The sequence below is a fragment of the Canis lupus genome, chromosome 24, assembly GCF_003254725.2.
Source record: "Canis lupus dingo isolate Sandy chromosome 24, ASM325472v2, whole genome shotgun sequence".
Taxonomy (NCBI): domain Eukaryota; kingdom Metazoa; phylum Chordata; class Mammalia; order Carnivora; family Canidae; genus Canis; species Canis lupus.
Genome location: NC_064266.1, coordinates 24776099 through 24799676, shown reverse-complemented (window position 1 = coordinate 24799676; position 23578 = coordinate 24776099). Strand labels below are relative to the sequence as shown.

Sequence of the window (23578 nt, the reverse complement as noted above, 5' to 3'; positions counted from 1 at the left end):
GGGGTGGAGGGGAGGGGCAGAGGGAGAGGGACAAGCAGGCTCCTGCTGAGCAGGGAGCCCAATATGGGGCTCGATTCCAGGACCTTGGGATCATGACCTGAGCTAAAGGCGTAGACGCTCAACCAACTGAGCCACTCAGGCACCCCTGAAACCCAACATTTAGGAAACTCTCCCAGTCATGAAAGATGAGAATGCAAAAAAACAGAAGAAAAAAACAAAAGAAATGAAAGTAGGAAGCTTTGGGGGGAAGGCAGGGCTAAGGGGTCTAATGAAGGCTGAAGGGAGAAAGAGGAAGAAAGGGGGAAGGGGTAGAGTGGGGCACAGAGGGCTGTGGGTTTGGGGAATGGGGAAGACGACTCACTGAAGCCCAGAAGCTTGAGATCGGCCATGTTGAAAGGCCCAAAAAGAGACAGGGCTGAGCTCTGAGGAGGCAAACCTAATGAGTATGCTGAACTCTTTGGCTCTTCCTGTATTCAATTATTCCCAATGTGCCAACATTATTTTGTTCCAAGTGGTGAGAACTTGGAAATCATACACATTCCAAATTAAACACAAATACAAACAACTCTCCCTAAAAAGCTCAGATTCTATTCCAATCAAATCCATAAAATTTAGAGAGCCCAATGCTCTACTGGGTCAACGAACTTATTCCAAACAATTTCAAAAGGAGATTTGAACTACATATAAGATATTTGGTTAGCATTCTTCACTTTGATACCACATACAAACCAGGGCTGACTACACAGAACATTAGTGTTTCCCAAACTCTTCTTATGGTAAGAATCATCTAGGAAGGATGTTAACAATTCCAGAGATTCTGACTGGGGACAAATGCCTCAAGCAAACCTGGAAAACACCATTTCTCTATTATATCAATCCTATCTGGCATGAAATCTTACACTTATGAAATGAAAGCAATAAACTGAATGCCCCCCCCCCCAACTTTTTCAGTCTGAGCAAAGTAATGTGGCTTCAAAGGAGCAGTTGGCAAAGTTGAGTACGACGACCCCAGCACATATTTTCCCAAGGGTACAAGCCACAGAATGAACAGCTAAAGGGGAATCCATTTCAGAGCATTCAATTCCCATATATATGTTTTCCAAAGCTGAGATGAGGACACATCATACTTCTACCAGTTTTCATTTTCTACCCCTCCTTACATAAATGCCCTTCTCCCACTTAATTAAAAACACCTGCCTAGGGGATCCCTGGGTGGCTCAGTGGTTTGGTGCCTGCCTTTGGCCCGGGGCACGATCCTGGAGTCCCGGGATCGAGTCCCACGTCGGGCTCCCGGTATGGAGCCTGCTTTTCCCTTTGCCTGTGTCTCTGCCTCTCTCTCTCTCTATGTCTATCATGAATGGATAGATTAAAAAAACAAAACAAAACAAAGCAAAAGACCTGCCTAACATTCTTCCTACATATTACCCTGGTACACTGCCCGGGGGTTTAAAACCTCCAGACTTTGTCCACTGGAGTTCCTCATTTGAACACGGAACTCAGAGTAAGTTTCTCAATTCTCCCAAGTATGGTTTACAACTAGTACCATTCTCCAGGCACCTGGGTGGCTCAGTGGATGAGCGTATGCCTTCGGCTCAGGTCGTGATCCCAGGATCCTGGGATCAAGTCCCACATTGTGCTCCCCACAAGGAGCCTGCTTCTCCCTCTGCCTATGTCTCTACCTCTCTCTGTGTGTCTCTCATGAATAAATAAATAAAATCTTAAAAAAACAAAAAAAAACTAGTACCATTCTCAGTGCAAGGAAAAGAAGTCAATTCATTATGGATGCCTTGGGCAATTGGGGTTTAATTCTCTCCCAGAACCCCGTGGAGAAAGCCAGTGAATTGAGGCCAGTGCTGTCCAACAGAAATATAACAAGAGCTACAAATGCAAGTCACATGTGCAATTTTCAAATTTTTACTTTGAAAAGTGAATTTAAAGAATATATTCTATTTAACACAGTACAGCCAAAACCATTTTGACATGTAATCAACATAAAAAATTATTAATAAGACATTTTACGTTTTTTTGTACCTAGTATTTGAATTCCAGAGTATATTTTACACTCACAGCACATCTCAATTCAGACCACCCACATTTCAAGTGTTCAACAGCCCATGTGGCTAGTGACTACCATACTGGGTATTGCAGGTGTAGGCCATAATTAGGCCTAGAGACAATTCCAGCATGCTCAGCTTTTGAGAGCAAAACTCAGTTACAACAACTGAAGGATGGAGGTGGCTTAATTCATGTGGGAAGGAATCAATCTATATCTAATTTCCTACCTTAAAATTAGAACACAGATGTGAGGGTATCCCTCTTGGGTCCCCTCCCTCCTCAGGAGCTTTGTACTATCCCTTTGCTATCACTCAATAAAACTTAAAAATCAAACTCAGATGTGAGAAGGCTGTCTCCTGGGAATGAGTACTAATATCTATTTTAAGTAAATTAAGGCAGACTTTTTTCCCATAGAAATTAAGTCTGATGTAGCTGCCTGGATTGATAGGACTCACTTCGTATTTCACATCATGCAGGACCAATGAATGAGCTAACTCTGTAGTTCTGCAGTTTTAATGAAAATCTATGTCATATTTTATATTTTAAATATATCATTTGTGGCTATTTAAACTTGTGAGAAAAAATAGATATCACTCTAAAATGTACTAAAGGATTCAGTTTTTCAATATTCATGTAGGAGATATGCAAGCAAGAATGTGTGAAGCCCACTGCCAGATTATCATAGCCTGCATTCATTCAGTCTAGCAATCCTGAGGGTTCTTCATGCCACTGAACTGATCTAGAGAAGGAGTGTTTGACCTAGGAAGAAATTCAGGATGTGTTTTACTGTTGGTTGTTCTTGAAAAATTCCAAATTTCAACTTTTTAAAATAGCTATACATTCTTTCCTAAATCTGTACCTTTTAACTTTTACCGATTAGCCATCTCAATTTTTTATTTAGACTGTGAAAATGTCCAATTCATAATCACTCTCCAGAGAGTTCAACTTCACAACGCACCCATGTTTCCCCTAGGTCCAGTGTTCTTTAATCCAGCCTTTGTCAAGAACCCACATCTAATTACTTCTTCTCTTTCAGGTCTCTCAGGAAAACTATTATTTCCTAATCCCTGTTCTACTAAGCTTACTTAAACTGAGATCATTCAAATAGGCACAGGGAAAAGGCCTTAGCTTACTAGGTTTTACCATATAAGCTGAAGCATCTAGCGAACAGTTATGTACCACCCCAGAAGCTTAGTAGTCAAGGACATGTTTTCCAACTTACATTCATCTGGATACATGCCTCCCTTAAAATCCAACTCCACAGACACAACTTGTTTTCAGATCACAGGATGATTCAGTCAGTCACAAAAATGAAGAACTGAAGTATGGAAGTGATAAAGAACTACCAAGAGTCACAGAAGAAAACACTGGCATTGCCCAATACAGACACCCACCCCCCCTAGTAAACTCACCAGTAGGAGCTATGGAAGGGGGCCTGCCTCGTTTTCGTTTTGGCTCCCTCAAGTTTTCTTGTGGACTCTTCACAATGTCATTTTCAGGTTTTTTATCCACTTGAGCATCTCCAGAGTACTCTCTGTCATTTTCTGAAATATTCTCCTTATCTTCCTTCTCGTTCTTGGGAAGGCTTTTCTCAGACACCTTCCCCTTTTCAGAACAGATTAACTTTCCTTCTTTATCAGGCTGCTTGGGTCGCTTTTCTGTCTTTAAGGCTTTGTCCTCTTTGTCATTCTTCACATTGACAGTGGCTTTTCTTTGCTCTTTAAACTTCTCTCGTTTATCAGGAGATGATGGAAGACTTTTGTGATCTGTTTCTTTAGGCCTAGCATTACCCACAATATTCTAAAATGAGCAAAATAGCGATGAAACACACTTTGTGATTACTTGCAAATATTAAATCAGATGACTTTTTTTTGCAAACTTATGAAGACAAATTAAAACAAGACATATGCTATGTCACATAATGGGAAGAACCACTAAAAATATCCATCCATACTCTGAAGCTTGAGAACCGATCCTGAATTTAAAAAAAAAAAGGTCAGGTTCAATTCTTTCTGAGATAGAGTGATCTCCCATATTTTGATTAATAAGTCACTAGATAATTAAAGGGACAAATACCCCAGTGACCTCTTCTGCAAAGCAATCTTTCTGACAGAGGTATTCTAAGAAAATGCCTCCAAGCTACACCTTTCTAACCCCAAGCATGACTACACAGACCCAGGGCCTTTCAGAGGCCCGGCTCAGTTTGCCAGTGGATGCTAATGCCCTGCGTAGAGAAGAACACAAACTAGTAACTGGAGGCTGAACAGGAAAGCTATAAAGACTGTCCAACTCAGAAGCAGGGTCTTTGTTTCCTCAACCAGGTAGAGACTGTGCCCAATCCAACAAAGGTACCTACTGTGCTCCTGAACTACTAAGTTTTTGTCCACTGAACAGAAGTACTACTTCTTGGTTACTTTCCTCCTAAATAACTTTTTAAAGAATTCATTCTAAAAACCTGTGTCCTAGTAGGACTGTCTCATAATAAATCCAGCTCTGAAAGCTCTGGACTTTCTAAAACTACAATTAAGTTTGTGTATGTATCTCTCTTCCAAGACCTCTAGAGAACCACCATATCATGTTCACGTGGAATTCCCAGCACCTAGCACACACAAGACACACAGATCTCTCCCTAAAGCTGGAAGCAGTGCCTAAATATTCAGGGAATAAATGTCTAATTTGTCTCATCAGGAAAAATAATAAGCAAGGAGAATCCTTGTGATTAGAGCCTAGAAGGAAATATTTTTTCAAGCCCCCAAATTTTCTGAAAGCAGGTTTGAGAACAAGCACTCCTCAGTAACTGCTGGCAGAACTACAAATTATAACCACCCTGGTGGAGAGAAAAAACATGTTACCAGTTTGTGTCAAAAGATTAAAAGTTTATACTTTTGAACTAGAATGAATTCCTAGAAATGGAATTTTCTAACAGAATAATTGGATTTGTACATCCAGATTTACAAATATCCTTATAAGTGACCATTAGGTAATTAGTTACACACAGTACAGTTATAGGCATATTACAGAAGCCATATTCTCATTCACTATTAAGAACTTAAGAAAATGTTATTTCGTTAAAAGAGCAAGATATACCCCCTTTAGAACAAAAAGAGAGCAAAATGTAAAACAGTAATACACTATATGACCCCAGTTTTGAAAATATATTTAACAAAAAACACAGGATATACACCAATATGCTAAAAGCAATTGTATTTAGACAACAGAATTATATCATTTTTATTTTCTTTGTGCTTTTCTATAGTTTACAAATTTTCTACAGCTAATGTATTATTTTTATAACTTCAAAAAAATGTTTCTAATATATAAATTATCAAAACATTTAGAGGAGTATGATGACACAGAAAAAAACCTCAATCTATTCTAATAATACATGAAGAAAGCTTTAAAAGTTGTCTGCAACAGATATTTTTAAGAAGTTAAAGCTTTGGAGATGCATGACCATCCACTGCCATGGCCAGACCAGGGGCTACTTTCCACCACTTGGGTAGCTTTCCACCACTTGGGTAGCTTGACTAGAGCCTTAGGCTTGGCCTCCTACAAGATGCAGGGCCCCCAGTTTCCAGATGCCTAGGGGAAGGAGCTCTTCGACAAGGCCAAAAAACACCACTTCTTACACAGCCTGGCCCTGTTAGGGGTGCCCTGTTGCAGAAAGGCCCTGGGGGCCGGGTTACTCCTGTCTGGAACGACTTTATTCTGCACCAGCTTTTACCATTAGGCAGAATAGAGACTCAGCATCCATACTTTGGCCCCTGTGGAAGGAAGACTGCTAATCTTGGGCTGGCTTATCTTGGCTCTCTGAGCTTCCTTGTATTTAATTTTTGAGTACTTTTTTAAGAGTTGAAGCAGGGAGGGGATTAAAAGAGAAAGGCATATTTAAAAAAATAATAATAAAAAGAACCCTAGATTCTTAGAGTTAAAGAGAACTGAGAAGTCATTTACCCAAATACAATGCTGTCTTGGAAGAAAAAAACAAACACAAGCAGGAACCATGGACCTATACCTGACCACCTTGCAGGTCGGAGGTGAGGTGAGACACTCACGGATAGCTGGGGATTGGGAACAGAAGCACCCACAAATCCACACTGGGTAAGGTGCTCATCTCAAACCCAAAGCCCCACAAGTGCTACCAATTTATTCAGTGTGGCAGAGTAAACAGCTGAATGTTATCTAGACTTCCATTTGGGGAGGTTCTAGATACAATCTGACAATTCTGAACAAGTTATTAATATAGTCCTCTATCTATATTAACTCATTCCACAAACTCAATAGAAAAATTGCCAAATTTAAAAATTGCCAAAATAACACTTTATTTATTTTAAAAATTTTAAGTAACCTCTACACTGCATGTGGGGCTCAAACTCACAACTCTGTGATCAAGAGTCACATATTCTGATTGAGCCAGGCACTCCATAAAATAACATTTTAGAGTATTATACAGTAGCTCCTTAGATGCCTGAGGGACAAATAATCACAGAGAAAACACCTTCAGGGCTAAAGCTTTATAACTGTTTCAATTTTCTGAGAAGGAAGGCTGGCAAAAGGCAAAAACATTAAGGCTACTTTTTAAAGATATCATTTATCAAAAAAATGAAAGATATTACGTATCATAATCCTTTGAAGTCATCAAGTATATGTACAGAAGAATTTACTAAAATTTGTGATAAGTAGAAGTATTTGATCATAAGAAAAGACCCAACAAGCTCAAGCATCACCAAATACTGTCACATCAACAACTACCCATAGAGGTAACAATTAGTAACAATCAGAAGTTTTAAGAAATCAATATTCAAATTTTGATCTTGCTTTCCCCTCACCTATTTCATTAAGGCATAAACATGAAAAAGACTAAAGGGGAAAAAAGTATGAAAAGAGTAGACAACATTTCCAGATAGCTCCTATTTCCAATATCAAAACTCCTGTCCCATGTTCAAGCAAACTATGTGTGGTGACTGGGACAACAGGAAGTATAATTTTTAAACCAGGCATATCTAGCACAAGTAATTGCCATACTCAAGCCAAACCATAGTTCTGAAACCACCAAGTCATGGTCCTGAGCTGAAGGACAAAGTTAGAGGAGGAGAAAATACACTTTAGGCTTCCTCAAACATTAGCAAGTTCCCTATGATAAGTAACAGCTCTAGGGATATGGCACAAGGAGAGTGAAAAAAAGAATAATAACCCAAAGAGGTTTGAGAAAAGATAAGGAATACATGTAACAGGAAATGGCAGAGAGACCCAAATATTAATAATTTCTGAAAACCTGTGTATGGCTTTCTAGTGAAATCGTGTCAGGTGAAGGAAATAAAGACTTTGCCATCATAAACAAATGTAAAAATGAATGTTTTGAGAAACAAATGTTTCTCAAATGTCTGTATTTGAGAAACAAAACTACAATGTTAGTATTATTCATACCACAAAGCACAAAACCACATTTCTCACCTGATCTTTGGAAAAAGCTTTGACATGAATATGTTTGACAGTCTGAACTACTCCATCATAAAATTTCACAGTGTAAGTACCTAAAATTCAAGAAGATATCATGATTTAACTTGGCAGTTTCATGAAAGCAACAAAACTTTTCAAAGCATAAACAAAAGGGAACTCCAACCACAATAATAAATGTATGAGAATTAAAATCTTAAGAAACACATGCAGTTATTTATGTCCAAGATAATAACAAGTATGCATGCCTGCATTTCTTAGTCAAGATTACATAGTAAGTTTTCTCTTTATCTATACAGATCAAAATGCATCTGCTTTCTGATGGAAAAACAGAATTGCACTGAATTTAGTCCAAGAACAAAGAGCAGTAAAACAATTAAGAATATGAGGAAAATGCACATTTATTTATTGCTTGGTGAATTAATTTTTTATCAATTTTTATTTTCTGGGCTTAAGAGTGGTAATATCCTTTAAATCTTAAAAGAAACACGAGGGCTTACTACAGATATTATATTTTTAGAGGTCACATTAATCTCATAATCCATATGAATAACCTCATGTTACAGTATCTAAACAGGGACTTGGCCAAAACACTAAACGATCCCTGCAACATTGTCAGTTTTATTCCATTAGAAAAGAAATCACTCTGCTATAAGACTGAAGCCAAAAATCCAAATAATCTTCTTCCCAAATAAGGCATCCAACTACAATACAAAAGTTCTCATTAGTTGCACTCGAACCAACTCTTTCAAACTTTTGCATCTTAGAACCCACCTTTCCCCCGCCCCCCACCAGAACTTTTATTTTATTTTTTAGGTCCCAGGAATTAAAAAAAAAAAAAATCATTGTTAATCTTGTCAAGATTACCAGTGAGCTACTGGTAATCACCTAATGGTTTACTATTGGTAAACATCATCAGTCAGTTTTCAAGATCAATTTCCCACCAAACAGGGAAGGGAAAAAAAAAAGCCTAAGGGCTGACAGCAAAAGAATGCAACAAGGGCTAAGACCTTCCAGCTAATTACTTCTTTATAAATTCTCTCCCCTCCCCACCCCACTCCAGCTCGCCACCAGTCTGAAATAGGTAGGGCCTGTCATTGGCTAGCTACCTCTAATGAAAGCTTTACTCTGTATTATTCAAAGTCCAATTCAATCTTAGCTCAATTATTTTCCAAACCTTGTTTGTCATTACCAACATATAATACCGCCCAACTCAAAGGGATGAGCTACTTGGCACCTAATGAAGCTACCTTGTGACATTTCCACCTCCACATCATCATCAAAGTATTTTCCTCTCTAAAATGTGCTACTCATTGGTCCTTAAGCACTTACCTCAAATGACCACAAGAGTTCTGTAAAAGCTTCCTGACTTCTTAGCTAGAAAGATTTTTCCCTGCTCTGATATTCTCAAATACTCATTTTGGCACCTTGCCTGCCTGCCCTCACGGAGAAGGCAGATCCCAAACCAAAGGCAGGCTATCTAAGGCCAGGGACCACATCCCACACTGATTTCTCTCTCACACAGCATCTGGTCCACTGTAGACCAGGGTTTCTCGAAGTATGGTGCCCAGACCAGCAGCATCAGCAACTCCTGCCAACTTTTAGAAATGTAAATTACCAGCACCACCCCCAAAAACTCCATGTGTTTTAACAAATGTTTCTGGTGATTCTAGTATACTGCCACAGAAAATTAGTAATTACCTATTGAACTTTACATGTGGTAATTACAAAATAAAGTTGATTATCTGTCACAAGTGTCACCAACACAGAACAAAGTGGCTAGTAAACTAGACACAAGGATATATAGTGATGCTTGATTGGTTAAAACAAGCAATTAAAAAAAAAAAAAAAAAAAAAAAAACAAGCAATTAGACATCAGGCTATGATAAAGGATTCTACATAAAGCCGCTCAGCAATAACTGATGAGTTCTTACAACAAAGGCCTGGGATCCTATCTTTCTGTCTCTATTGTAAGGGCACTGGCAAGCAAAGAAACAATGATAAGCAATACTATGGAACTCTAAACATACCCTTTTCAAGCAACCATGACATGGTTCTGGCCAGCCTGAGGATGGGGGCATTAAGAACCAACTCTCATTAAATCTTAAATATCAAGTGTGCCAATGAAACACCCAAGCCTATACCCCTTCAACTATCTTACCAGAAAGAAAGCTCCAATTATATCAAAATGAAAACTGTCTATTTTTATATACATTTCAAACATCCACAAGGACATTTTCAGCTATTTGTGGTAAATTTTAAAGCTTACTCCTGATGGCAGGCTCAAAAAGGAGGCCTTAAATGAAGGGCTGTGCCCTGAGTTCCATAAAGAGCTAAGCAGAGTTGGGATTAGAAGCTAAGCCTCTCTGCTGACCTCTGACCAGTTCTTCTTCCACCACCCCAAACTGCCTATTCCCCAAGTCCCTCAGCCTAAAGTCCAAACCACAGACCAGAGCATCAAAGGCCACTCTGAAATGACTCACATTATGGCCAAAGGTACTAAGGGATCACTGTCCTTAAGACAGCAATATCCTGGCCCAGACCCTTTTTACTTCCAAGAGTCATAAGGGATCATCTCAAAACTTTCTCCCTTGATCATGTACACAGCCTAACTTGGGCTTCAATAAATCAGAAGGAAAAAAATAACACATCCCATGGACAATGGTGGCCCAGGCCTATTTCTGAGAGGCCTCACATCTACTTTAATGGTTCCTATATAACTGAAAGAATGTCTTCCTGGGGTGCTTGGATGGCTCAGTTGGTTAAGCATCTCCCCTTAGGCTCAGGTCATGAACCTGGAGTCCCAGGCTCCCTGCTCAGTGAGGAATCTGCTTTTCCCTCTCCCTCCCTTCCCCACATAGAAGGTAAGAGCAAAGCTAGCACCTGCATGTGTGGGCCTAAATCTTCCTTTTATTTCTGTGCAAAGCTGTTCACACAGTCCCCACATTTCAAATGTAGGATCAGTTACAGCATGAAGAAGACAAAAAATAGTAACTGCTTCAACAAGAGACTCTAGAAATAAGATCATTTCTATAGAATCTCCTGTTATGAATGCAGACTTTAGGCACTGGACTGAAGATTGAACTAAGGGAACAGGGGACACGTGACTTAAAGAATATGAATAATTTCAAGGAAGAGGGACCTGATTCGCCTGTTTACTTGAGTTAAAGAATCACAGATCAACAGGAAGGAACAATTCCTCATTTTGTTGAAAATGCAAACCTACTTTCTGTTTCCCCCAGAGAACGTCGTGGAGAGCAGTGAGGCCCATGACTGGGGACACAATGCCCTGACACAAAAGTGGCTCTGCCATCTCCAGTATAACAAAGGAATGCTGAGCAGCCCCAGCAAAGAGCTGAGGTCAACTCACCAGAGATGGCTTCTGAACAAAGATTTCCTGGAAGCAGAATCCCATCCTTTACACCAGCACAGATGGAGGGGCTAACAAGGCTAACCATGGGTGGCTGCCTTCACATGCAATGATGCTTGACTGTCACTGCCAAAGAACTACTGCAGGTGAAAAGGGCTAAATAACATTGCACTGTCCTCCCCAGTTTCCAAGTGCTTAATTACTCCTTTAAGAAACTCTGAAGTTGCCTTTTAGGTATGTTTCAACTATGCCAGACTCCCAGCCCCAGCAGCCTCAACACTCAGCCTCAGGAAAGCCAACAAGAAGGTTAGGAGTGGCAAGAAAGTGACCCCAAGTCTTCCAAAGATTAATCTATAGGGTGTGACTTCATTGTATGCCCAGCTTCTCCTAGCAGAACCAACAACACAGAATGACTTTTATAGGAAATAAAGGGGGTACCTTGCCAGCAGAGCTTTTCCTCACAGTGCCATTAGGCTGTGGTGGCCCCTGCTGCAGATGAAATGGAGGCAGAGTAGAAAATACCAGGCAAAGAGTGAAAAACAGAACCCAGCATTGTCTTTCTCCATCCTGCAATTACTAGAATCATACTAGAAACATACTAGAACTAGAAACTGTCCACCAGCTCCCATGAATAAAATCTAACCCAAAGGCAGCACCTAAAAGTCATTATTTCAAAATCAGGCACACATCTGAGATCTCATAAAGGTTAGCTTTCCTTCACAATCCAAAATGTGGCAATAATACTACCCAGCCAATTCCACTAACTTTCAGGATTTCCCCTCCCCTTTCCTCTCCTCTCCCTTCCAATTGGTCTCAAGACCAGTTAGGACTTCAGACCCAAGAACTCTAAGGAAAACTGGTTCTGGTAGAAATCTCCACTCATATTCAATGTCCTTCAGTTAACTAAAATTCACTGGACAGAATTCAGAGATTACAAAACCAATATTATTAGGGTGGCAAATGACTATTTTAGGGATAATCATTATATGAAGACTCCACCAGGGCTGCCCTGAAAATATGTTTTAAAACAACTTGCAAATCTCTGGTTGCCCCAGTTTAAAAGACATTTAAGGGCAGCCTGGGTGGCTCAGCGGTTTAGCGCCGCCTTCAACCCAGGGTGTGATCCTGGAGACCTGGGATCGAGTCCCATGTCAGGCTCCCTGCATGGAGCCTGCTTCTCCCTCTGCCTGTGTCTCTGCCTCACTTTCTCTCTGTGTCTCTCATGAATAAATACATAAAATCCTTTAAAAAAATAAAAGACATTTAAAAATCTTAACTATGGCTGATAAGGTGGCCAATGACTTTTAGTACTTAAATGATTATTTCAAAAAACTCCAGACCCATCCACATCCACACGCACACACACACACACACACACACACAGAGTAACTGCAGACAGGGGTCCCTCTCTCCTCCCATTATTATTTATCTGCACCCTTCTATTCCTGTACTGCCTCCTCCTGGCAACTCTATAGCAACACCTATTTCATACTGCCTTGAAATAGTTTTCTCTCTCTCTTTTTTTTTTTTCCCCTTTAAATCCATGATGCCCAGCTTTGGGCTCTGCAGATATTAGATGCAAACAGTAGATTCCTAAGCCTCTACTGCCTCCACCAAGACAGCACCCTACCCCTCTGTGAGACTGCTCCCAAGGTTCCTCAAACCTCTTCCACAATCTGCATTTTCTCCTTTGCCACTTCCTCGTCCAACCCCCATGGCCTCCTTTCTATCTTCCATATGACTCCAGGACATCACAGGATCAAAAGAGAAATACTGCTTCCTTTCTACAACCTCCTTTATCTACAGAGTTACTACCCATAACTTTTATCTGATCTAAGGGCCAGCCATTTCTCCAAGGGAGCACACCTCCAGCGGATATTATACAGGACGAAAATATGATTAATCAGCATAAATCAACCTAATAGACTTTCTATGAAGATATAAAACACCTACATTTCATATCCTATGATTTAAATCCAGTAAGAGCAGAAAAAATTATTAATCTTGAAAATAAGACCCTGAAAAAGTAAACTGATTTACTAAAAAAGGCAGTTTAATAACATGTAAGCTAAAATATGTTTTTAGGCTAAAGTGATACATATGAAAAGTAGTAACAGAGGATTATATTGTGAACACAAGCTTATAAAAGAAATTCATGGAAATAAGAGAGTATCCAAAAAGACTTAATTAACCAGGAACTGGAGTATCAGTAACTGCTTAGACATCTTAAAAGATACAACCTTGCTTTGGAAGCCTGAGGCAACAGGAATGTGCTTACAGGATAATCTACATTTTAGCAGGGTTAACCCACACTGGCCTAACAGCTAGGGGCTTTGGGGTGGGGTGAATGTAGCAAAAGAGGAACAGAAAGTTCTGCCATATGCAAACATACGTTCATTTTTGACCATTTCAATCCATTCTCAGACAGTTTGGTCAGCCCCAGGTCCAGCATTTAACAGAGTGCTGAATGAATACCAAAATAACCTCACCAAATAAAAAGTCAATGTGACCTTATAGTCACCACTAACAGCGGTACTAAAAGGTATGACTAGCCTAAACATTCACTGGAGAGATCATGGACATATCATAAATATCCTGATAGGAAATGCCCATAAAAAGGTATCACTCAGACCCAGAGTCTATTCTCTCAGTGTCAGGATGCTGACCATGCATATTATCTTAATCCTTCTTTTGCCCTTGTACTAGCAAAATGAGACTCTTTGGGTCATGTTCCCAGTCTTGACTCCTCACAGGTTCTAAACTCTGGCAAAGGCATCCGAACTCAGTGCTCTAAATCCCAGGGGTCCAATTTCAACTAGCAACTTTGATATTACAGATCATCCTCAATCACATTGCATCCACAAGGCATTTTTTAAATAGGCTCCATACCCAATGTAGGGCTTGAATTCATGACCTGGAGATCCAGAGTCACATGCTCGACCGACTGAGCCAGCCAGGCACCCCCCACAAATCATATTAAGAAATGTTTATTAATGTTCATTTCTAGGTACAAATCATCAATTATATTAATAATTCATCAATTATATTAGGAACTCCTGGACAAGAAACTGCACACTTACTAGCACAGTGACTATTATGGATGAACCATAACTATTTTATAGAAAACTATTATGAAAATTTAGAAGATAATCAAAATTCCTCTTTTTAATCCAGCTTTCTCTCCATTTATAATTTCTTCCTAATTCTTCACATAGAGATTAACCTGAGAGAGAATTCCTAGGCAATAATTACATGCTGAAAATATACTATCAGACTCTAATATTACAAACTTCCCCCTAAGTCATGAATAAAAACAATTACAACTCAAATGCCTTACCGTCCTTGTTTACAGCAGTGACTTTGGCTGGGTAAAAACGACAATCAGACCAGCAAGCAAGGACCTGTTCGTTTATTTGAAATTCCTAAAAGGCATTAAAAAAACAAAAAAAAAAGACCTGTTACTAATCCAATTTCATAGGACGCATATAGTACCAGATTCTGTGAGAGAGGCTGGGTTGACAATAGTGGGAGATGGAGATAGCTACTGGGATGGAGGAAGATGTTTTCTGCTGCTCAAAACTGTAGAAAAACCAAAAGGGCTGGAAAACAAGACTCTTCCTGTCCTAGGTCTGGCCAGGCATAGCACAGCACTGATGATACCTCCGACACTGACCCTGAGCCCAGGACCACTAGGAACACCCACTATATGAGTTGGAAGGAGGGAAGCTACCGCAGCTTAGGGGAAACCACATTCACGCCACCTAATGCCACCCCACATATTTAAAGGGTCTGTTGCCAAAGGAAGCACCCATTCACCTTTAATATTTCATACAATTTTCCCAGCACACAGTTTACACTGATACAGTTTATAGAATGAATATGAGCAAACAAATTGGACAACAGGAAACAATATTAAATGGGGGCAGGGGTGGGGAAGGAATGACACACACAGACAGCAAGAGTTCAAGTTTCCTGGCCAGGATTCAAATGAAAAACAGAATCCAGGACTGAGTCAGATCCAAAGGCAGCAGAATTTCTACAGATGTCTCAATGCCTGTTTAAAAAACTCAAAAATAATACTTAATTCTTCATTCTGAAATCAGTAAAAGCTCCAGGCACAGCAATGAAATTTAGAAAAAGGAATATAGTCCAATTCCAAGATTTTCAAGAGTTTTTTTTTCTTTTTAAGGTAGACTCCACACCCAATGTGGGGCTCGAACTCATGACAAGATCAAGAGTCACACACTCTACCAACTAAGCCAGCCAGGTACCACTCCAGAGTTTATAAAAGGGAGTGCCTGAGTGGCTCAATTGGTTAAGCGTCTGCCTTTGGCTAGTCATAATCTCAGGATCCTGGAATCCAGCCCCACGCTGGATCAGCAGGGATTCTGCTTCACTTCTCCTTTTCCCTGTACCCCTCCCCATGCTTACACCTGTGCACGCGCTCTCTCTCTCAAAAAATAAATAACTTTTTTAAAGTTTTTATTTATTTATTCGTGAGAGACAAAGAGAGAGAGGCAGAGACAGGTAGAGGGAAAAGCAGGCTCCATGCAGGGAGCCCGATGTGGGACTCGATCCCAAGACTCCAGGATCACGCCCTGAGAGGAAAGCAGGCACTCAACCGCTGAGCCACCCACGCGTCCCAAATAAAATTTTTTTTAAAGTTTATGTAAGACTTGATATGAGGCTCTATATGGAATGACTGCTTAATAAATGGCCAGACAACAAGTAAGTTTAATAAATGATCCAAAGGGATACAGTGGTTTGAAAGAAAGAGATAAGGTCCCCATTCATCTTCAATGCTTTTCAGTCAAGTTAGTTTATGAGCTGTCATGTCAATCACATCATACAGATGACAAATGAGATCTTCAAGAGCCCAGGTGCCATGGAAATCTCAGGGTTGTAACTACAGGCCTAAATAAGGATTGGTCCCCAGCTGCTACTGACTTTCACACTGAACATCAAAGGCTGGAACATAAAGTACTCAACGGCTGACCCAGCTCATTACAGATTTGATACTCACAGAAGATCCTTCATCTTCATGTAAGCCCTCTTTCCTCAGCTGTATTTTCTCTAAAGGACGTAAATAAGGACTGTCCCAGCAAAACCACTCATCATAACGATGATTCCAACGCTTGAAATGGATGAGTACTTTTCCTTCTTCGTAGTCAATGTCTTCTATGTGAGCTGGATACCTGAGTCAGAAAAAAAAGTTAAACGCCTTTAATATCTACTCAAAATATCCAAAATAGTACCCTGCCAAACCTCTTCCCAAAGGACTACATTACCAAAGTACTAAATAAAGCCTACCATTTAGAGACTCTGTGTAATTGCATCAAATTGCAAGTTATGGAGGCTAACAGACTTGAGGTCCAAATCCCAACCTGGACATTCGTTAGTTTATGAATTATTAAACTGACTTTTCAGAGCCTGAGTTCTGTCATGTAGAAGAAGGATACCCAGAAACTCAGTTATAGTGCAAGTTAATTAAACCAGATGACATACACACAGACCAGAGCACAAAGGAAGCAGGAAGCAAACATTTAACAACTAGATTATATTTTATATGTGCCAATAAATTAGAATGACCATGCAACCCAGACTGTATTAGATAGCCTCAATTTAAGAATGTTACAATCCATATAGAATACCATACAGCTGTTAAAAAAACAAAATGGTTCTATGTCATGATATGGAAAGCTCTCTCAAGATAAACTATTAAATGAAAACAGCAAGGTACAGAACATTGTGTATGGTAAGTTATTGTTTATTTTTTAAAAGAAAAAGTAGGAAAAAGTAGGGGTGTCTGAGTGAAACACCCGACTTCGGCTCAGGTCATGATCTTGGGGTCCTGGGATCAAACCCCACACTGGGCTCCTTGCTCAGTGAGAGTCTGCTTCTCCCTCTGCGCCCCCCCCCCCAACTCATGCTGTCTCTCTCTCTCAAACAAATAAATCTTTACAAAAAAAAAGATGAAAAGTATGTTTATATATGCTTAAATATGCATTAAAATATCTTACACAAGAATCTAACAATGGTTACTTATAGAAGTATGGTCAGGTCAACAGTTCAACAGTTTACCCTCCTTCCAGACCAAGAATTGGAAAAACCAACAACTACATTTCCCTGACTCCCTAATCAACTGGCAATCAAGGTCATGAAGACTCGACAGGTTTAGAGGCAACTGTAGTGGCCAAATCCAGAGCTCCTGTGCAGGGCCTCTCAAACTGTAACATAATGCAGATCATCAGAGGATCTTGTTAAAATGCAGATTCTGATTTACCAGGTGGAGCTAGAGCCTTAGAGCTTTAAACAAGCAAGCTCTCTGGTAATACTGATGTACTGGTCTGCAGAAGCAAGGATCTAACGTCTAATTACTGTCTTCCTTAGTATTAAGCAAGTGTTGAGGGTAGCAGTGGCACTGGCAGTAGTGACTTCCCAACCTCCGGAACACAGCTTCAGTGATGGGTCCTTCAAATCGATACTTAAGGATAGCAACCAGAGTCTCAGTCTTCCAACCCTTCCAACAATTTTGAAAATACTCAATTCCTTGTGTTAAATCCTTTTGTGGTTAAAGTACCCAGAGTGGTTTCTGTTTCCAGCTTTAAAACCTAACTGACACAAGAGGAGAACTGGGGAGGGGAGAGAAGGGGTGAAAGTGGAAGGGAGACTTTTTGTAGTATACATTTTAATGTTTTTTTTTTTTTTTTTTTTTTTTAATTTATGATAGTCACACAGAGAGAGAGAGAGAGAGGCAGAGACACAGGCAGAGGGAGAAGCAGGCTCCATGCACCGGGAGCCCGACATGGGATTCAATCCCAGATCTCCAGGATCGTGCCCTGGGGCAAAGGCAGGCTCCAAACCGCTGCGCCACCCAGGGATCCCTAATGTTCTTTATTTTTTAACCATATTACTATATTGCTCATTCCAAAAATAAATAAATGGTAAAAATAAAGAAAAATAACTATTGTTTGCAATTGTTCTCTTAAATACACTTATATTAATCAGATTGCTATTCTAGATGGAGAAAATTCAGATTCTACATATATTTTCTCCCTACAACCTGGATTTGTATCATTTCCAGCCTTTCTTATTACATCAAGCACCTAGTACCCCAATGTCCTAATAAACATGTGTTACCTAAATAAACAGGCCTGCTTCCTTGTATCTCTACATTCTATCCTCTCCAGTCCTACACTATTAACCTCTAAGGCAGTTCGTTTGCCGTTTAACCTATCACAACAGGTTGCAGATACTGAGCATTCAATAAATGTTGAGCAAATGAATTCTGCTCTCCCTTTTCTTCCCAAAGGTCACATATCTGGTCAATTCTTCAATCTCAACGCTCTTAGACTCCAGCTACCCCCTCTAGTTTCAGTCACTTTATAAGCTCAGGCCCTATCACTTTGTGTGGGTATTTCTCACACAAAACTGACAGGGTATGCTTTTCAAAATTCTGAATGGTACTATACATACGTGAAGTGCCCAAAAAACATAACGGAAGGAATAAACAGTCCTGAAACTAGTCCCTACTCCAATACAACTGACATACAGCTGCTACAATAAGCTATCCTGACAGCAGACCAGTTAACTGTACAATTTGATGAACCATGAAATACAATAGTAGGAGACAAAGGATTCCCTAAACCTAATTATCTCTATAAAACGGCGGGGGGTGGGGAGGGGGGGGCACCTGGCTGGCTCAGTTGCTGGCACATGAGACTCTTGATCTTGGGGTTGTGAATTTGCGCCCTACATTGAGTGTAGAGATCACTTAAAAATAAAATCTTAAAAAAAATGGGGAGAAGAACATGGATATCTCAGTTATATTCCTCTTGCCCTCTCATTTGTTCAGTCTACCAGAGACTAGCGAGCCTCCCTAAAATAACAAACTCTGACCTAATACACTTCTATTCAAAAGCCCTTTCTTTAATGACTTACTATCTCTAGCAATAGTTTTCAAAACAAAGTCTTTGGACCAATGTATGGAATTAATTTTTCACAGAACTGAATTTATTCAATTTGCAGGACTTTTCTTTATATAAAATCATATTATTTCTAAATTTTTGGTGCATAAATACACTTTTTAAATTAAAACAGTGGTACCTGTTTTTAATCCTCTAATATTATGAAGCCATTAAAAAAATTAAATCAGCTCTATATGTACCAATTTTAAAAGATCTCTAAGGAAAGCGGGAAAAAACCTCAACATCTAAAGATGCAAAATGGTACTGAATGCACTACCATTTACTTGGGGGAGGGGAGAGAGCCAATACATTCGTACCTGTTTTTAAATGCGTGGGCTATCTCTGGAAGGATGATCAAGCAACCCGGTTTGCCTCTTGGGAGGGGAACTGGATAGTTAAGGAACTGGAGAGGAAGTATGAGACTTATTTTATTCAATGTATATCTTTTTGTATGTTCTGAATGTTGTACCATGAGCATGTATTAACTATAAAAATATATGTAACTAGATATTTATTTTAAATATCCTTATTTGGCAAAATAAAAAGTCAGCAGTCTCAGGATAAACCCCAAATTATTTTGAATATGCACTGGTCAGTGCCATCTAAAAGTCTGGCAAGTCCAGAACCACAGAATCAACTCCAAATTCCTAGACTAGCAACTCTAATAATGCATACACTCAGGAGTCTGAAGAAGGACCTCTAGGCCCTTGGCTAACCTAAAGCCCTTCCTTGCTCAAATAATTTCACAGGACACAGGCACCCTACTATCTGCAGACTACACAAATCTCTCCAGAAGGATCAACTGTAACCAAGGAGTATGCAAGGTTTCCTAAGGAGAAGACCGTTTTCCCTACTTTCCTAAGGTATACAAGGATGCAAGGCACTCATGGAGCATGGGGAAACCCAACTGCATTTCAGAGAAGACAGAAAACTTGGTGGGATCAAAATCACTAGTTGCGCCTTGGAAAACAGCTCAGCTTTATTAGTCAATAGAACTTTAAGTGACTTTCATCTGCCCAATCAACTCCAGGTTCTACAAGGGATTTTAAGACTCCTGCCCTTGAGGAGAATCAGACACGTAAACAAATTAAGTTTTTAAACTATTAGGTGAGGGCAGCCCCGGTGGCTCAGAGGTTTGGCACCACATTCAGCCAGCGGCGTGATCCTGGAGACCCGGGATCGAGTCCCACATTAGGCTCCCTGCGTGGAGCCTACTTCTCTCTCTGCCTCTTTCTCTCTCTCTGTGTCTCTCATCAATCAATAAATAAAATCTTAAAAAAAAAAAAAAACTATTAGGTGAAACCACATAAAACCACCAATAACTACTTTTTACCTAGAAAAACAATAATTTTATCTGGTACAACCTAAATATTTGGACAATCATTAGGGGTGCTGGAGAAGATGCCACAGGTTAACAAAAGAGGAATTGTGAATGAAATCTATAAAGCCAGAAAAAGGGAGAAAAAGTTTTCAGGTTCAATATGTAACTAAGCCCGAATGATGAGATTCTAGTTTCCAACCTAACACTGTACCTGGGAGTCACATTTCTAAAGGAAATATTAGACAGAAAGGAACAAATATCAAATCCCAAACTGATAACAAAAGTAAGCTCTAGGGAGGGGAAGGGGTACTAGAAATGGCCAAGAGACCTTTGCCTGTAGTTTTAATTTTTATTTTTTTTTTTAAGATTTTACTTATTTTTTGAGAGTGCAAGCAGGAGGAGGAGCAGAGGGAGAAGGACAAGCAGAATCCACTCTGAGCGCAGAGACGGACACAGGGCTATATTCCACAACCCCAAGATTAGCACCTTAGCCAAAATCAAGAGTCAGACACGTAACCAACTGAGCCACCCAGGTGCCCCTGTAGTTTCGATTTTTACAAGGATTTAGTCACTTAATACTTTTTAAAAGTAAAGATAAATACATTTCTTTTTTTGGCAAGGCCTGAACTCATGACCCAGAGATGAAGAACAGAGCTGAGATTAAGAATCAGACATCTGGGGAATATCAGAAAGGGAGACAGAATGAGAGACTCCTAACTCTGGGAAATGAACAAGGGGTGGTGGAAAGGGAGGTGGGCGGGGGTGGGGGTGACTGGGTGACAGACACTGAGGGGGGCACCTGATGGGATGAGCACTGGGTGTTATCCTATATGTTGGCAAATTGAACTCCAATAAAAAAAAATTTTTTTAAAGAAACCCCCAAAATAAATAATTATATATATATTTAAAGATTTTATTTATTTATTTATTCATGAGAGACACAGAGAGAGGCAGAGACATAGGCAGAGGGAGAAGCAGGTTCCACGCAGGGAGCCCGATGTGGGACTCAATCCCGGGACTCCAGGATCACGCTCTGAGCTGAAGGCAGACACTTAACTGTTGAGCCACCCAGCCGTCCCAAAAACAAATACTTATAAATTAAAAGTTCTGAGAAGCATGTAATAAATTATCAACCAATAGCTTCATGGTTTCAGGATTTATATGCTGCTTAGCACGCCCACAAAATAAAATATTATAAAGCTAAGAAAGAGAGAGACAGAGAGAGAGAGAGATGCCTGAGTGGCTCAGTTGGTTGAGCAGCTGACTCTTGGTTTTGGCTCAAGCCATCATCTCAGGAATGTGAGATGGAGCTGCACATCGGGCTCCATGTTCAGCATAGTCTGCTCAAGACTTTTTCTGCCTCTTCACCCCTCTCTAAAATAAATAAATCTGTAAAAGAGAGAGAGAGAGAGCAGCATACTCTGTGAATTGATACAGAAGATTTCCAAGGCATGTTAAGTTTTAAAAAAGCATGCTATAGAGTAATACATATCTTATGATTCCTTTCTCATTACAAAAGAGAAAAATAAGAATATGTAATTTGTTTTTGTTTGTAGTTAAAAAAAGAAACACTAGTAGGATGGATAAAAAACTAATAAAAGTGGTTATCTACATAGGACAGAACAGGTAAAGGATAAAGAAGTGGAAGCAATCATTCTCATTATAAATCTTGTTACAGGACAGCCCAGGTGGCTCAGCGGTTTAGCGCTGCCTTCAGCCCAGGGCATGATCCTGGAGGCCCAGGATCGAGTCCCGCATCAGGCTCCCTATATTCAAGAGGAGCCTGCTTCTCTCTCTGCCTGTGTCTCTGCCCCTCTCTCTCTGTGTCTCTCATGAATAAATAAATAAAATCTTTAAAAATAAATAAATAAATCTTGTTACACTGGATTTTTGAACCTATTTAAACTCTAGCCAATGGATTATTAATTAATTCCCTTGCATTTCCCAGGTGGGCTATCATTATATTCAAATTATGACTATATTATCTCACCTTCAATACTGATACCTGCCCTTTCTTTTTCTTGTGTTACATTGACTAGTGCTTCTAAGATGATGTTGAAAATTAGCAGATAGTCAGCATCCTTCTTTTTTTTTTTTAAACATGAATCTAATTTTTTTTTAAATTTTATTTATTTATTTATGATAGTCACAGAGAGAGAGAGAGAGAGGCAGAGACACAGGCAGAGGGAGAAGCAGGCTCCATGCACCGGGAGCCCGATGTGGGATTCGATCCCAGGTCTCCAGGATCGCGCCCAGGGCCAAAGGCAGGCACCAAACCGCTGCGCCACCCAGGGATCCCAGCATCCTTCTCTTTAATGAAAATGTCTCCACTGTCTCATCATTAAGTGTGAAGTCTGTCAAATTTTCTAATTAATGCCTTTAATTAGAAGTTTGTCACCATACCTACTTACCAAGGATTGAGAATAAATTGTCTACAGCCATACCACCCTAAACACGCCCGATCTCATCTGATCGCGGAAGCTAAGCAGGGTCGGGCCTGGTTAATACTTGGATGGGAGAGAATAAATTGTGAGACCTTTCAGCCTTTGTCAAGAAGATTATACAGCTTTTCTCTTTTACTCTCTGAAAATAATGAAATAACAGATTTCCTAAGTTTAAGCTATCATTACTCTGCTAAAATATGTCATATTCGGTTGTGTGTGCCATTCATTTAATAAGTGCCTGTTTGGTGTCTTACTATTTAACTGACAAGTTCTGTGGCTCTTTTATAAGTAGGATTTGTCTAAATTTCCTCATATTATATCCTTCCTGCCAAGTTTCAGCATTAAGCTATGCTTACCTCATAGAAAGTACTAGAAAGCTTGACTTCATTTTCTATTAAACTGCCTACTCTAAGAACTTTTCAAGATAATTATCTACATTTTCCATTACTTCTATGTTACTAATCTGGTCATGTTTTCTACCTCTTCTTAAATTAACTTTGCCTAAATAAAAGAGTTTAAATGGATCATTAGATACAATTCAAATGTTCAATAGTTTTCCTCTGAAGAAAAGAGTCTGGGACGCCTGGGTGGTTCAGTGGTTGAGCGTCTGCCTTTGACTCAGGGCATGATCCTGGGATCCAGGATTGAGTCCTACATTGGGCTCCTTGTGGGGAGCCTGCTTCTCCCTCTGCCTGTGTCCCTCCCTCCCTCCCTCTCTGTCTCTCATGAATAAATTAAATCTTCTTAAAAAATTGAAGAAGAGTTCAAGACAATACAAACATTTAAAACTCAACTCATAACAGGATTTTTGTATTTTAAGATATTTATTTATTTGAGAGAGAGAGAGAGAGAGAGAGAGAAAGAGGTAGTATCAGAGATAGCAAGAGAGAGCACAGGCAGAGAGAAGAGGGAGAAGCCAGCTCCCCACTGAGCAAGGTGCCCAATGTGGGGCTTGATCCCAGGA

At 39.8% G+C, this 23578-nt stretch overlaps 1 protein-coding gene across 7 annotated transcripts in view; it reads right to left on the bottom strand.

Annotated features, from left to right (window-relative positions):
* The window catches only part of PHF20 (PHD finger protein 20), a 145215-nt gene that overhangs the window by 66966 nt on the left and 54671 nt on the right, over positions 1-23578 (bottom strand). For 3 of the 7 annotated variants that reach the window (XM_035705931.2, XM_049100464.1, XM_049100463.1), the window contains exons 4-8: positions 19167-19236; positions 15906-16077; positions 14220-14304; positions 7510-7589; positions 3468-3855 (exon numbers count right to left, since the gene is read on the bottom strand). In XM_035705931.2, coding sequence (XP_035561824.1) covers positions 3468-3855; positions 7510-7589; positions 14220-14304; positions 15906-16077; positions 19167-19236 — 795 coding nt within the window. Of the gene's footprint in view, positions 1-3467; positions 3856-7509; positions 7590-14219; positions 14305-15905; positions 16078-19166; positions 19237-23578 lie in introns of those variants that run through there. The other 4 variants (XM_025469908.3, XM_049100465.1, XM_025469909.3 and 1 more) reach the window with 2 other exon arrangements.